Source organism: Cololabis saira, chromosome 18 (assembly GCF_033807715.1).
Source record: "Cololabis saira isolate AMF1-May2022 chromosome 18, fColSai1.1, whole genome shotgun sequence".
In the NCBI taxonomy this organism is placed as follows: domain Eukaryota; kingdom Metazoa; phylum Chordata; class Actinopteri; order Beloniformes; family Belonidae; genus Cololabis; species Cololabis saira.
In genome coordinates, this window is record NC_084604.1 from 13,545,426 (window position 1) to 13,559,937 (window position 14,512).

The 14,512-nt window shown below is 41.0% G+C and overlaps 1 protein-coding gene across 2 annotated transcripts in view; it reads left to right on the forward strand.

Moving 5' to 3' along the window:
- The window catches only part of fam184ab (family with sequence similarity 184 member Ab), a 207,478-nt gene that overhangs the window by 82,363 nt on the left and 110,603 nt on the right, over window positions 1–14,512 (forward strand). For both annotated transcript variants that reach the window (XM_061746559.1, XM_061746560.1), the window contains exon 2: window positions 13,636–13,755. In XM_061746559.1, coding sequence (XP_061602543.1) covers window positions 13,636–13,755 — 120 coding nt within the window. The remainder of the gene's footprint in view (window positions 1–13,635; window positions 13,756–14,512) is intronic.

Here is a 14,512-nt window from a genome sequence, read left to right on the forward strand (position 1 = left end):
GATTTCCGTGCATGTACGTCACACCGTATTCTGGGGCTTGAGGCGCAAAGTTTTTTCGGTCTGAACCAACCAGATGAAGGGTGGGCGCGCTTTTTGGCATCTAGCGTCGCCACGGTAACGCTTTTGAAAGAGAAAAGTAATGCGTGTTGTCGCAGGATGAAGACGCACATTTTGATGTATAACACACTTGGGGGCACGTTATGGTTTGGGCCGTATTAACTGCCGAAGGAATGGCATAAATTGCGCCAAAGTGACACGATTAATTCAAAATGGCCGACTTCCTGTTCGGTTTCTCGACATGACGCCCAGAGACTTTTCTTTAAGTTGTCCCATGATACAGGTGTGTACCGATTTTCGTGCATGTACGACAAACCGCATTGTGGGGCTTGAGGCACAAAGTTTTCAAGGGGGCGCTGTTGAGCCATTTTACCACGCCCATTAATGCAAACCCTTAAATATCAAATTTTTCGCCAGGCCTGACTTGCATGCAAAATTTGGTGACTTTTTGGGCACGTTTAGGGGGGCAAAAAGGCCTTCCTTTTGTCAGAACAATAAGAAGAAGAAGAAGAAGAAGAATTCCTGCAATTACAATAGGGCCTTCGCACTGCAAGTGCTCGGGCCCTAATAATAATAATAATAATAAAAATTCCTGCAAATACAATAGGGCCTTCGCACTGCAAGTGCTCGGGCCCTAAAAATTCCTACAGATACAATAGGGCCTTCGCACTGAAGGTGCTCGGGCCCTAATTAAAGAAAAAAAGGTAGATTAATTTTAAAACGTAGACAGTAATAACCCAGATATTCATACGCAGTCATTATTAACACTGCTGACAGGTTTCATCAACCTGTGAAGTAAAATCAGTAATTTTCAGCAACATTTGCTTAATTCTTGAAATAAATGTAAAAATGAATATCATTACAGTTTTGGGTATTAAAAAAAGTCATTTTGAATTTAACTAAATTGAAAATATCAGACACATAGTTCAACTGAAAAGAAGTCGAAACTTTCTCAAAGAAGCTTCAGAAAACCTTGAAATATGATATAAAAGAAAAATGAAATGTGACAGTGAGGGTTTATTTGGTTAGGTTTTAGTTTCCAGTACGGACGAGGGCTTTTGTCCTTTATTTGTTGGGGCTAGTTTGCTGTTTGCAAAATATTTGTAAATATTAAGATTTGACTGGTGTGTTTGAACATTAGTTTCAATTTGTTTCTTTTGTTCCGTTTCAAAACTTTATTTTGACACACAAATGGCAAGAAAGCTTATCAGAATAATCTATAGATGTTACTTGTCCCACTAGCAAAAACTAAATAACAAATGAAGAAGAAAGTAGTAAAATGTGCAGAAGAGTAGACCAACTTTAGTTTACCTCACTTCAGCATGGTTTTAAAGCTATAGTTAGCTTGTGAAAGAAGAGTAAGCATGGAATCAAGAAAGATGTTAAAAAACTAAGTAATTACAAGAAGTATGATTTCACAAAGTTGGGTTTTCCAGTTTCTGCTTGAGTTACGTTTCATTGAGCAGCAGCTGGCCTGGTGCGAGTGTTTGTCAGTTTCTCAGTTGTGACTGTCGCTCAGTTGACACACAAAATATGTTGTAGTTTTCTCACACTCTATCGATCTGACTGTTATCAAAGCTTTTAAGGCAAAGTGCTGCAAGAACTAGAAACAACTGACTCAGTTTGGAATGGATACGGAGACGGACGGGGTCTTCTGTCTGCATCCAGCATTGATTTCATCAGTCTTCTGGTACGAAGCATCGAAATTGCTTGCTATTCAATTCAATTCAATTTTATTTATATAGCGTCTAATACAACAAAAGTTGTCTCCAGACGCTTTCCAGAGACCCAGAACATGATCCCCGAGCAATTATTACATAAACAATGACAGGTAAAAACTCCCATAGTGGGAGAAAAGCCTTAAGCCAAACAGTGACAAGGAAAAACTCCCCTTTAGGAGGGAAGAAACCTTGAGCAGGACCAGGCTCATAAGGGGGGACCCTCCTGCCGAGGGCCAGACTCGGGGGTCGGGGACGTCAGCAGCAAAGCAGGCAGGTGGAAGCAGCAACGGGATGACCGGGGGTGGGGACCGCAGGCCAGCACGCAGCTCCCGAAGCTCCGGCCCAATCAGCAAGCCCCAGGTTGGGGTGCAGGGTCGGGGAAAGGCTGAGAAGGGGCAGGGCCAGGGCTATTATGGATGAAACCGAGAAATACCACCGGAAGTCATGGGGGCAGCATTAAGCATGTAGGGACATCTGAAAATAGTGATACGTTTCGTCATAAATTTGGGTAAAATTAAGATAAGATAAGACTGAATAAGTGTACTATAAACTGAATAAGTGTACTATAAACATAGTAAGTACAATATAATAAATAGTTGGTTATACTAATATAGTATAAATGAATAGTGTGCAGTTGTTGTTTCTTATTATAAATAGAATAGAGTCCAAGTCAATGGAAGAATTCAACATGTAGGTACTAACTTTGGTTAAGTGGTCTCACACACCACAGCTGTTCACACCCCAGATTTCGTTTCCTCCAACATTGTACAAATAAAACATTGTACATGAAGGAGTTTACTTTTCTCCAACGGCCTTCGCAGTCAACTCATCTCATTATATGGCTATATACTGTAAATATGTTTTACTTGTTCATAGAAAATGTTATGGACCAGGGCTCAGCCCCGGACAAATGCAGGCCCTGTATCGTTTATCAATGTCGTGAACCCAGATAGGTCACTGCACAATATCTTTAGCTAAGGTTGTTGACAGAGTTATTTTAACGTGCTGTTTTAAACTGCACGCGTAAGGAGCAACACTTTCAAACACTTCAGGCAATCATCCCGTCTTTGGCTTGTCTGGTGTTCGACATTTTAGCCACACATTTTTCATACATGGCTCTGATGTTTGGTTGCTTGGATTTTTACTTGTGAAGTAGCAACATTGTCACTGCTTGCTCTGAACACCTGACGTTGCGTGGCATCTTCCATTTGTAAAAACCCATTTAATCCTGAAGTATGGATGTGCTGTTCCTCTACTGGACAGAGTTTCAGCTGATTCAGTTTCAGACTGGTCCATGTAGCCCATCGACTGTATAAAACAGTCTCGCCAGAGCCCATTGCACAACAGAGTAAAGCGCAGCATGAAGAGTTGATGCATTGGAGTGGTTGTGCAGGTGAGCGGCCTTTGGGCAGCTTGTGCGGGGGACAGGGGTATGGGCCTTGGTCCTTGGCTACTAGGTTCTGCCCTGGGAAGCCCCTGGGTGGGGGTGCAGCGTTTGCTGGAGTGGTTGCATGGCTGGCAGTTGCATGCCGGTGGGGGATCCAGGGCAGCCTGGGTGGATGGTGGTGCCATCGGTGATGATGATGATAACTACCCTTTGTTAGTAGTGTCACTACCAATCAAGATACCAGGAATAATGATCCTATGATTGCTGATATTGTATTTGGCTTTATGATTTTTGTTGCTGTAGATGTCTTTATTGCCAGTACTATTATTATTATATTTATCCAGTACACCCCCCACCGCCAACCTCGACATAGACATTCAAAAATACTTACAGACCATAAACACATCACACATACACACACCCTCTTCTCTGTATGTTCTCTTCCTTTTATATCCATTTGTCTTACTATCCTTTTTATTGCAACACAATTCACCACACATTGAGGGTCATACATTACGACACATCATATAAACAGTACAATAATCATCACACCACACACACTGTGCCCATCACTATCTTATTTCTTTATCCATCTTTCCCTTTCATGTTTCATAATGGTGACTTTAGTTCTCACTGTAAGAATCAAGCATTTAATATGTTAGATCAGACTGTCAAAGAGAGACACACACCCACGCACCTTAGGAAAATGAAATATATGTTTTTCTTAATATGATTTTATGTTCCTTTCATTTGCCCAGTGGACTGATGAATGTTTGTCTCATGTGCAACACTATACTCTCAACGGTAGCTCCCATTGTTTGCTGCAGCTTTGTTGTGTTCGGCTTTGTATTCTCATCTTCCGTTGATCCAGCAGTTTCTCCTATAATGATGGCTCCCAAAGTTGAAATATTAAGGGGTTGGCTTGAAACAATAAAAAATTAAAATTAACTTGAGTTAATAAATGCACAACATTTGATAATGGACTTCTTGTCTACCAGATGGGTTGGCTCTGCTATGGCCTCAACATTCACGCATTTTCCTTACCTGTGGCAAGATCATGTCATTCCTTTAAAGGAGTGTGCAGAATTTGCTGATGGCATCAGACAAGACAAGGTTGAATCTTACATCATCCTCTCGATATGGAGGACATCGTCCAGATCTTAGTAATCTTTACGCGGATTACGCACACCAGTTACCATTAAACTTGAAAACTTGCTTGACTAGAGTGGCACAAATATATTATTATTGCACAATATCACACAAAAAAATCCTGCAGTAAATTGTACTGCAGGATTGATATATTTCAGAGTACCATTACTATAATTAGTAGAATTAGTATAGTATATAATGTCACCTCTCTTGGCTTGGAGGAAGGCAGTAACAGCTTCTGTCTATGCCATTTATGTCTTTTTTTTTATACACTTTTTGTACACATACAAAGTTAAGATTCCCTTGATTTTTCTGCAGGGTATCTATTCACACTATCACTTAAGAATTTGCTGCAAGCACACATTCTGTCCTAACTTACAACTGCTTGATTCACACTGCTTTGGTCCCTTAGAAAGCTTACACATACCATCTAATAATGGACCTTAGGTTGTTTTCACTGGAATGCTCCTTTAATATCTGACTCTGCAGTCGCCCTTACAGTAGCTTCAGTGATTTTGTATTGTCAAGCTCATTGTTGCGGTTTATAGCCTGCAACTTTTCTTTTTGGTTTGATAACAGCCCACTGCACACAGCAGTTTGCAGCAAATATTGTGGTGTAGTGGCTAAAAAGAGCCACCTTTACTGTTGTCTGATGTTCTTAACTTAAACACTGACATTTTTTGCGAGAACAATCGCCGCAGATTAAAATGTTCTGTTGTATCCATTACTTTCAGGAAACATCTTTTTCCAAGCTCTTACTTAGGTCATTTGACTGAGTTAGACGGAACCGCATGGAGCACCAGTTAGTAGAGTATTATCTAAGATCATCTCAGCTGTCAGACCCGACCTATTTCTGCTGCTCTAGCTTTGTCTGACCGGCTATAGTCTGACAACCACAGCTCTTTATTTAGATATAAGAAAGAAATGCAGAGTTGAGGAATAAGTTTGGTGTTAGAATAATAAAAAAAAAGCCTTGCAATAAATAATATTGCCTTTTGAAAACATGTATTCATTTATTCAACTATATCAACTAATCTGGATATATATTTATTTAAATTTAATAGCTCTGGATTTCTTTCTTAGTTTCTTAGTCATTATTAATGTTCACTGATTTAATATCTATTTAAATAGCTTTTCAAATGTTTGTCATCCTGTTGATATGGAAATGGGAACCCTGGTTCATGAATTGTCATGTCTCGATTGTGTTGCAGGTTTAAGGTGGAACATTGCTTATTCCCTCAGTTATATAGAGCTGCGTATTATTCAGTTCAATTCCATTCCGAAATAATTTATCAATCCCTGAAAGGAGATTATATTTTTGCTGTAGAAATGTTGTCAGTATAAAAAAAGAAATCCCCATAGTTGTCATAAAGAGTGTAGACAGTTATAACCGGTGGAAGGAGTGTTCTTCTGCACTGATATATATTTTAGGGAATCTGCGGAAGTATCTCTTTTAATCATTATGTTGTGCAGAGGATGTGCATTTTTGTCCATTATGTTTCACAAATAGTGCAACATTGTTTTGTAGACACAGTCTATTCAGTTTCTTTAAGTCACTCCCTCTCATGCTGCTGCTCCAACACATGAATGCAGAGAAAACTCTTCACACCCTTGGGGAAGGTGGGCAGCAGCTTCTTTCACAGACTGAGGTACTTAGCTTCTTCTAGAACTACAGTCTGCTCCGTTGCCCATTTTAGACAGTCCAGTTACTTATCCAACTGAACAGCCAGGTATCTGTGCTCCTCCAACATGTCCATCTGTACTCCTGGAAAAATCCCAGGAATAATTCAGATGGTGTTTGGCTTATTTTTGGTCTTCCTCAAATCGACAAAGATCTTTTTTTTGTCTCGTTCACAGTCAAGATAGAAAGACCACAAGAAACGGAACAGATTGGTCAGCTTTGTTTTTCCTTTTGAGTGTTATGTGGCTTATGATTTATAAAAGGAACTTAGTTTTTTATGTGATTTTCTAAGTCGATGAGGTAATGCAAATGCAGTCGGTTCTTGTACTGCACTGCACAAGTGTTTTGTGTTGCTGCAAGGGTTGAATCTTTAGCTGTACTCTGCAAGCACCTGCAGGGTGACCACACAACACCTCGACAGAGAATTATAGTTCAGCCTTACAGCAGCACTTTCTTTAAAGCTTTGTACTGCCTTAACAAGAACATTGTCTGGGAACAAGCACTAGCTTGGAGGATCACTTCAGGCAAAGAAAGTCCAATAAATTGTGTTCTACACACAGATTCCCACAAGGCAGGATGTGTCCTTAGCAAGTGTTGAGTATTTGTCACGTAACACTCACAACAGCCAAAATGTTGCATTTCACAGAAATCAGAAGATTCATGCACAAACATTTGTAAAAGAACATCAGTCACTGCCCTAATACAGGTTCTTAGTCTTCAATATATGTTGGTGAGCGTGACCTTTAACCTTTAACGTTCACGCTGCGTGTGTAATCATCCTGGAGTCTGTAAAAACACACATACATTCACAGACAATGATCACTGCCTCCTCATCACTGCCTCTGACCAGCTGTCAGGCAAATGACTCACGAGGTTTCAGTGGTTCACGAGGATCTTGATAGTCTGTGCTGGTCGTGCTCGTTGGCATCAACACTCATGAGCGCGTTCTTGTGTGTGAATGGATCAGTGGACACTACATCAATCACATTTGTGCATTTCATCAGCTGAAATGCAGGGCTGACTCTGAGAATGTGATGGAGATTTTATTTCCTAAGCGTCACGTCTGCTTTCTCCACCCCCATCCTAGGCTGATGAGAGACGGAGATGGGTGAATAATTCAGAAGTGATGAGGAAAAGATGTTTCATTTTGGAGCGAGCCAAATTTTCTCCGCTTTATTTGGCTCTTCGCAGTTTGCTCTTGATCTTGGTCATTTCATTGCACATTTTATTGAACACAAAACAGTGAAAGAGACTCAGCATTAAATCCCTAAATTAAAGCACAGAGTGCTTTCTGGGGTGAACTTGTGATTTCTGCCTTTGCGTGCATCATTGACATGAGAAACACGTTCTCAACTGTTAGATGCTTCCAGTTTCTGCAATTCAGAAAGTATGATGTTAATGCAGTAGGTTTGACCTGACCGGTGCTCGGATTGTTATTGTAAAAACCTTGTTACCTGCTTTCTTTGGCATCCACCAGAGTTCCTAATTGGGCCTTTCTCCTCAAGATTCTGTTTATTTTCATAGACCCAATTTTTAATGAAAGTCATTCATAATGTTTTTTAGTCTTTATTCATGAAAATAATCAATCTCTACAGTGTAGTTCAAAATGAAAGCTAAAAGGATGAAAAAATTGGGCAAAATATGGTGTCATGAAACAGTTCTACCCAAATTAATTAGTGTTATATTCTGTTCACAACCACCAGCACCTGCGGTGTCTCGTCATGCACTTACGCTTGGTAATTTGCAACCCCACTACACCATTTCGTTGCATTTTGGGACTACATTTTGAGACAATGCCATTAAAAAAGTACACCAGCACAACTAAATAGGTCTCCCTTTTTTTTAACTGTCATAGTTTAAAACAGCACTAATGGAGAGAAGATTTGGGCTAGTTGTACATGCATGATTTAGAGCATGTGTCATGTGTGAATGAAAGGATTAGCGTTAGACTCACCCTGCATCAGTGCAGTGACTAAAACAGAGCCAAAGGTAAGACATGGGTCATTGCATGTCACTACACACTCCAACATGAATATAAATTAGGAGGATTAATGTGTGCATGTTGTCATAACAAAAATACTTTATTATTGTTTTATTTTGATTGTTATATTTTGTGTCTAATTAAAAAAGAAAAATGTTTTTTTTTTATCATTTTTCCACTTTATTTTTCCTTTTAAAAATGTTAATTTTTGTGAGTTGTTTGTCGCCAGATGTGCAGTGAAAGACAAGAGTGCAAATTACACATTACAATTGAGTGCAGTTGAGCGAGCTAACATACTGTAAAGTGTGAAGCTTTCAATTCAGGTCAACGGTCAATGTCCAGACCCTGCTGTGGTGTTTGAGGTCAGTGTCCAGAGTTTGTGTGTGCAGGGGGCAAGGGGGGGTTTGGGGGGCAGGGGCAGATCATGGCTGGAAGAGTTCAGCTTCCTGGCAGCCTGGTGGATGAGGCTGTTCCTCAGTCTGTTGGTCCCGGCCTGCACACTCTGTAGTCTCCTCCCTGATGGCAGCAGACTGAAGAAGTTGTGTGACAGGTTGGTGGGATCGCCCGCAATGCAGATGGCTTTGTGTGTGAGGCAGCTGCTTTAGATATCCTGGAGGGAGGGGAGAGAGACACTGATGATCTTCTCCGCTGCTCTCACGGTGCACTGGAGGGTCTTGCGACAGGAAGCAGTGCTGGAGCCGGCGATGCAGCTGGAGAGGATGCTCTTGATGGTGCCTCTGTACGAGGTGGACATTATGAGGGCCGAGGCTCTGGCTCCTCTTAGCTTGTGCAGAAAGTAGAGATGCTGTTGTGCTTTCTCGACCAGCGATGAGACCCACCACAGTTGTGTTGTCCGCAAACTCGATGATGAGGTTAAAGCGGTGTGTTGGTGTGCAGCCATGGGTCAGGAGGGTGAAGAGTAGGGAGCTCAGCATGCGTCCTTGGGGAGCCCTCCGGTTCAGAATGATGGTGCTGGATATCTTGCTGCCGATCCGTACTGCCTGTGGCCTCCCTGTCAGGAAGTCTAGTAGCCAGTTGCACAGTGAGGTGTTAAGTCCAAGAGGGTCCAGTTTGTGGACAGGCTACTGGGGATGATGGTGTTAAATGCTGAACTAATGTCTATGAACAGCATCCTAACATAAGAGATGTGTGAGGGCTGAGTAGAGGGCAGTGGAGATTGCATCATCAGTTGAGCGGTTGGTCCTATATGCAAACTGGTATGGGTCCAGGGTGGGTGAGAGGAGGGATTTGATATGGTGCAACACTAGCCGCTCAAAGGATTTCAATAGGATGGGAATAAGTTCAACCAGGTGGTAATTGTTGAAAGAGGATGGAGACTTCTTTGGTACCATAATAATGGTGACAGTTTTGAGGCATGTGGGGACAACAGCCTGCCTCATGGACATGGACATGGACATGTTGAATATGTCTGAAGAAATCCATAAGCTCTCCAGCGCAGTCTCTCAGAACAAGACCGGGTATGTTGGCAGGACCTGGAGCTTTGCGTGCGTCGATCGTACTGAGGACTCTGCACACAGGCCCCCCTGTGTCAGCACCCGGTCGCTAGGAAGAGGTGTTATCTTCTATACATGGGTGCTATTGTTTGCATCAAAGCAGCCAAGAGGTCTGTATCCCCCAACACAGGCTCTGAGTGTCTCTGCTGTTGCTGAAGCGATGAGGTATTCTCCTGGAGTACTGCCTCTTGACCTCTCTGATGCCACTGGACAAGTTGGCACTAGATTTTGTCAGGCCCACCTCATCTCCAGCTCTGAAGGAGCTGTTCTGTACTTTCAAGAGCCTGTAGACCTTTCCTATCAGCCACGTCTTCCATGAGCACAAACAGTGATGGTTTTAGTGTCTGATACATCATCAATGCACTTGGTGATTTATGCAGTGACAGTCTCCTGGAGAGTGTTGTTGTGGGTGGCAGCTCGTTTGAATTCATCCCAGTCTGTGGTGTAAACAGACTTGAAAGTGCCTCTGAAGACCCTTTTGGCCACAATTGTAACTGTTTCCGAACTGGTTTGACGACTTCAAACAGTGGTCTGTACGCTGGAATTGGCAGGACACTGATGTTGTCCGAGGCACCGAGATGTGAGAGGGGAAAGGCCTTGTGTAAATTTAGGTTTCACCTCCATTCACCGCGACAAAGGCTTCACCTAGGTCAAAGGGTGTCCAAAGTTGGTCCTTAAGGGCGGTTGTCCTGCAGGTTTTAGATGTTTCCATGCTTTAACACACCCTGACAGACATGGCTGTGTCATTAACAGAGTTGTGTAGACCTTGATGACAAGCTGATGATGACCGTTAATTAGAATCAAGTCTGTGGAAACAGGGAAACATCTACAACATGCAGGACAGCGGCCCTCGAGGACCGACTTTGAACACCCCTGACCTAGGTTAATGATAGTCCTTGTTTGGGCTGCACTTCTAAAGGTTTTAGTTAGAAGCACCTTGTAGAAAATGATAGTCTGGAGTCCTGCTGTAAAGACTGCTGACTAGAGTGATGAAGAAATCAAGAATATCTTTACAAAGATATTACAAAGACACCAGAGACAATAAGATGCATAATAAGAGCTCTCCATAATTAGCACTCCAGGTGAGAGTTTTAAAGTTGAAATAGTTTTTGTCAAAAATAATTTTAAATTGATGTCTGGATTAGAGTTTTAATAGTTTTGAATTTGTGTTATTTAATTTTTCAGTTTGTTTTGATTATTTCAGTTTAGTTTTAGTTAGTTTAACAAGTGAATCAGTAGTTCCAGTTTAGCCTTAATTAGAAAAATTGTAATGACTTTCAGATATTGACTAAAAAATCAAAAACAATGCTATACCGTACAAAAATCCTTTATTCCTTATTTTGAGTAACTGGAATTATGCAAAAATGAGGCTGCAGACAAAAAAAACAAGGCACGAAATGAAAATAAAATTCTATTTACGTAGTTTCAGTTAGTTTTGGGTGGTTCATTTTAGTTTTTCCTTAGTTCGAGTTTTATGTCAGGTAATTTTTCACTATTTGTTTCAGTTTTAGTCTTGTTAGCTGTTTTTGTTAGCTGTAATAACCCGGGTCTGGATCTTTGAGACTAACCATTTCTCGTACGGACAACGAATAACAAACAGAGTTTGTTTACATGCTGTGCGGAGATCTTTCTTGTTTACCAGAGATTAAGTTGGGCTTCTATAGAAGCGCTTATGTTATCAAAGTAGTTCACAGCATTGTCTTTCTGCAAACATCTGAGATAAGAAATGAACCAGACAGCTGCTGAATTTGTGTTTTGCTTTTAATCAGGAACAGTTTATAGTCAGTAGAAGATAACAGATGTAGCAAGTTCCCACTTTTTCATCTTCATTTACATTCTGTTTCCATTTACATGTTTGTGTTTTTGTTTTGTTAAACATATCTGTATTCACGCCCTTCCTGCTCCTCTGGGTCAGGTTAATGGCTCCTGGGTGGAGGCGTGCACCGCACCGTGTGTGTTGGGTTACCTGAATGAGAGTAGGAGGTGCAGGCATAGTGGGTGGGGGGTGTAGTGCTGGGATAATGGTTTTAAGGTACATTTTTGGAAATAACAAACAAAACAGGGAAACTTATTGGATAGTGTATGTGTTGTAAATGTTCTATTTTGTGTTTCAGTTATATTCTTGTGGGGGTCTGATAATTGGTTCATGTTAATTTAGTTTGTTTGAAATCACTCTTTTGTGTTGGTTTTTACTACGTCGTTTAAGGTCGGCACTATTAAAGCGTGCCTGCACTCCAGTCTGGGGAGACATGAGGAGTTGGCCTGCAGAACCTGTTATTCTGTTTTTGGTTTGCTTTATTTTTTCCATCCCCAGTTTGGTGGAGTTATGGACTGTCTGGTTTGCAATAAAACTACATTTTTTTATGTAAAAACCATCAAACTGCCACTTCCTCCTTCCATCTCGTCTAAACAAACTCCAGGCTGATCACATCCTGAAACAAAGTGACTACTCGGTCGCTCACAAGTATATTAATAATATATATATATTTTTTTATCTAAAATGACACCAGTAATAAGTAGTCTTGCTTGCAGCAAACTATTTTCCTTATGATTTGAGACAAAAACAAATTCTAATGTTGCATTATTGTCCAAATGACAGTGAAAGCAGATAAGAATATGCGCAGCTGTAGAAATCACATTTAGGAGTCGACCAAATCAGATGAGGGACTTAAACTGTTGAAAAGTGACAAAGTTTCTCACTTGAGTAGAGCTCTGCAGGTGTCAGCAAAACTGAGAAATTCTTCACGGAATAAACAAACACTTATTTGATAAACGCCACCATTTGTCAAACTGCATGCTTTTATCTCTTAAGTCATTGCAAAGCATCAGAAGTTAAAGCCATAGCTTCACAGGAATCCCCCTCCCTCCTCCCTCCTCCTGTTCTTTTGGTCCCCCTATTTTAATTCTTTTGTAGCCTGGTCCAGTTCAATGTGTTGAATTATGGACTCAGTTTTTCAGAAATGTGCCACGTATCTTTGTTTCGCACAGCGGGGACAGGAGCTGGGGAAGAGTGTCTCCTGACTTTTCATGTGGAAATGTGAAACCCATTTCTGTCCTCCCTCTCCCTGCCTGTGAGCCGGGGGATCGCCGCGCTGTCAGATTATGGCTCTCTGGATGGCTGGGTGTATTTTTGGGACAGATTTAAAAGGTCAATCTCATGCACAACAGTTTGCTTGTGTTATTTTTATACCCGGCAATGCACAGCATCAACCCATTTCTAATTTATGACTGTGGGGCATCACTGATCTAATACTAGAATTGTCAGGGCCTGGACAGGGAGGGACTCTGCTGCATATACTGTACAGAGCAGAGTTCCTGGGTGCACAGAGCTGTGGCTCATTTTCATGGCATCTCCTCTCATTTATAATGCAGTAGCATTATAGGTCTTGTCCTTGAATTAATCCGTCCATATTCATATGATCTCTCAGATGGTTTGTGGAAGAATTATTAACTGTAACATTATAGTACAGATTATTTTACTTGCACACATGGATCATCTCATCAGAAGACTAGTTTAGCTGTCTGAAAAAAATGTGACTGTGTTCCTATTTGTGTATTTATTGAGAGGTGAAAGGCAACTTTTGGTCCCTTTAGAGAGAGAAAGAGTAGCTGTGAACAGTTTTGATGCTTAACTAGTGCAACATGCTTCAGACTGTAGTTTCGGACTTAACTGAAAGCTTGGAGATTGATTTTAAATCTTAACGCATTGGCAAAAGGTGTTAAAGGAAGTGTTTCTAAAATGAAGTATTTCGTTGACTTGATTTGTAACTTTTGGATATAATTCTTTGCCATTTCAAATATTCATCTAATGTATAGCATTGTGCTTTTCTGCATGTTTTCAAACATTTCGATGCTATAAAGTTATCCATACCTTTAAAAGTTATTGAGTTTTTACTTCAGCGTGAGTCATGCTCTCATCTTGCAGATTTATTATTCTACCCCCATATTTCCTTACTCTACTCTTGTGCAGGGATGTGTTTGCCCCCATTCATTATTTAGCAACTTACAGTTTATCCAACACAGCTCTTGATAGACCCTGACCCCGATCAGCACAGCATTCAATATTCTAAAACTATTAACACCTAAAAGAAGCCTAATAATGATCATGTATAACAACTAATGTAGGTCTTTCCTCCGTGTTGCAGGTTATCTATGCCCTTAACACAAAAAACGATGAACACGAAGCTGCCATCGCCACCCTGAAAGAGGCGCATGAAGAGGAGGTGCAGCAGATTCTTTCCGAGACCAGAGAGAAGATCCTGCAGGTTGTTACAATTAATTTTTTCCACGATTTCTTCAACAATTTCATGGGGCGAAATATTCCTGTTTCTTTAGATTCTATGCTGGAAAAATAGTGATTGATTGGTTGACAGTTGAGATCAGACAGGACTCCATGGACAAAGATGTTTGCAGATGACATCATGATATGTAATGAAAGCAGGAAGCAGGTGGAGATATGTGACAGAAAGACTTTTCTTTTTTGGAGACTATTGATTCTGTCGTAAGGACTCTGGAAATCAGGAGACTCAATAGCAGGATGAGTTAGAGGCCACATTTATTGCTAAAACTGAAAAAAACTAAACAAAAAAGCCAGGATTATAAATGTTCAGGGCAAACTCACCTGAAACGTGGGGCTTGGTGGATTCTGCCGAGGTTCCGGTAGGAGGTTCAACAAGCTGCTGCAGTGGAGAGAGCAGGACCTCACAGTTAAAGTGGATGGGTAGACAATGATGAGGATTAGGGTCAGGTGTGCGCCAGCAGCTTAACTGGACGCTCCACCTACCGACAGTAAAAAAAAAAAAAAAAGGGGGGGAGGGATGAAGTTAATAGAAGAAGAAATTTAAAAAAAATCGGGGGCAATGCAGCGCCGCAACAGTTATGACAAGATTTCTTTTTTTTGAGAGATTTTATATACACATATAACTAAAAATTCTCACCACGGTCAAGTAATATTCAGCGAGGCTTTAATTGTACAGTTGTGTTATACTAAACTACATCTGGAACTCCTCATCCTTGAGACAG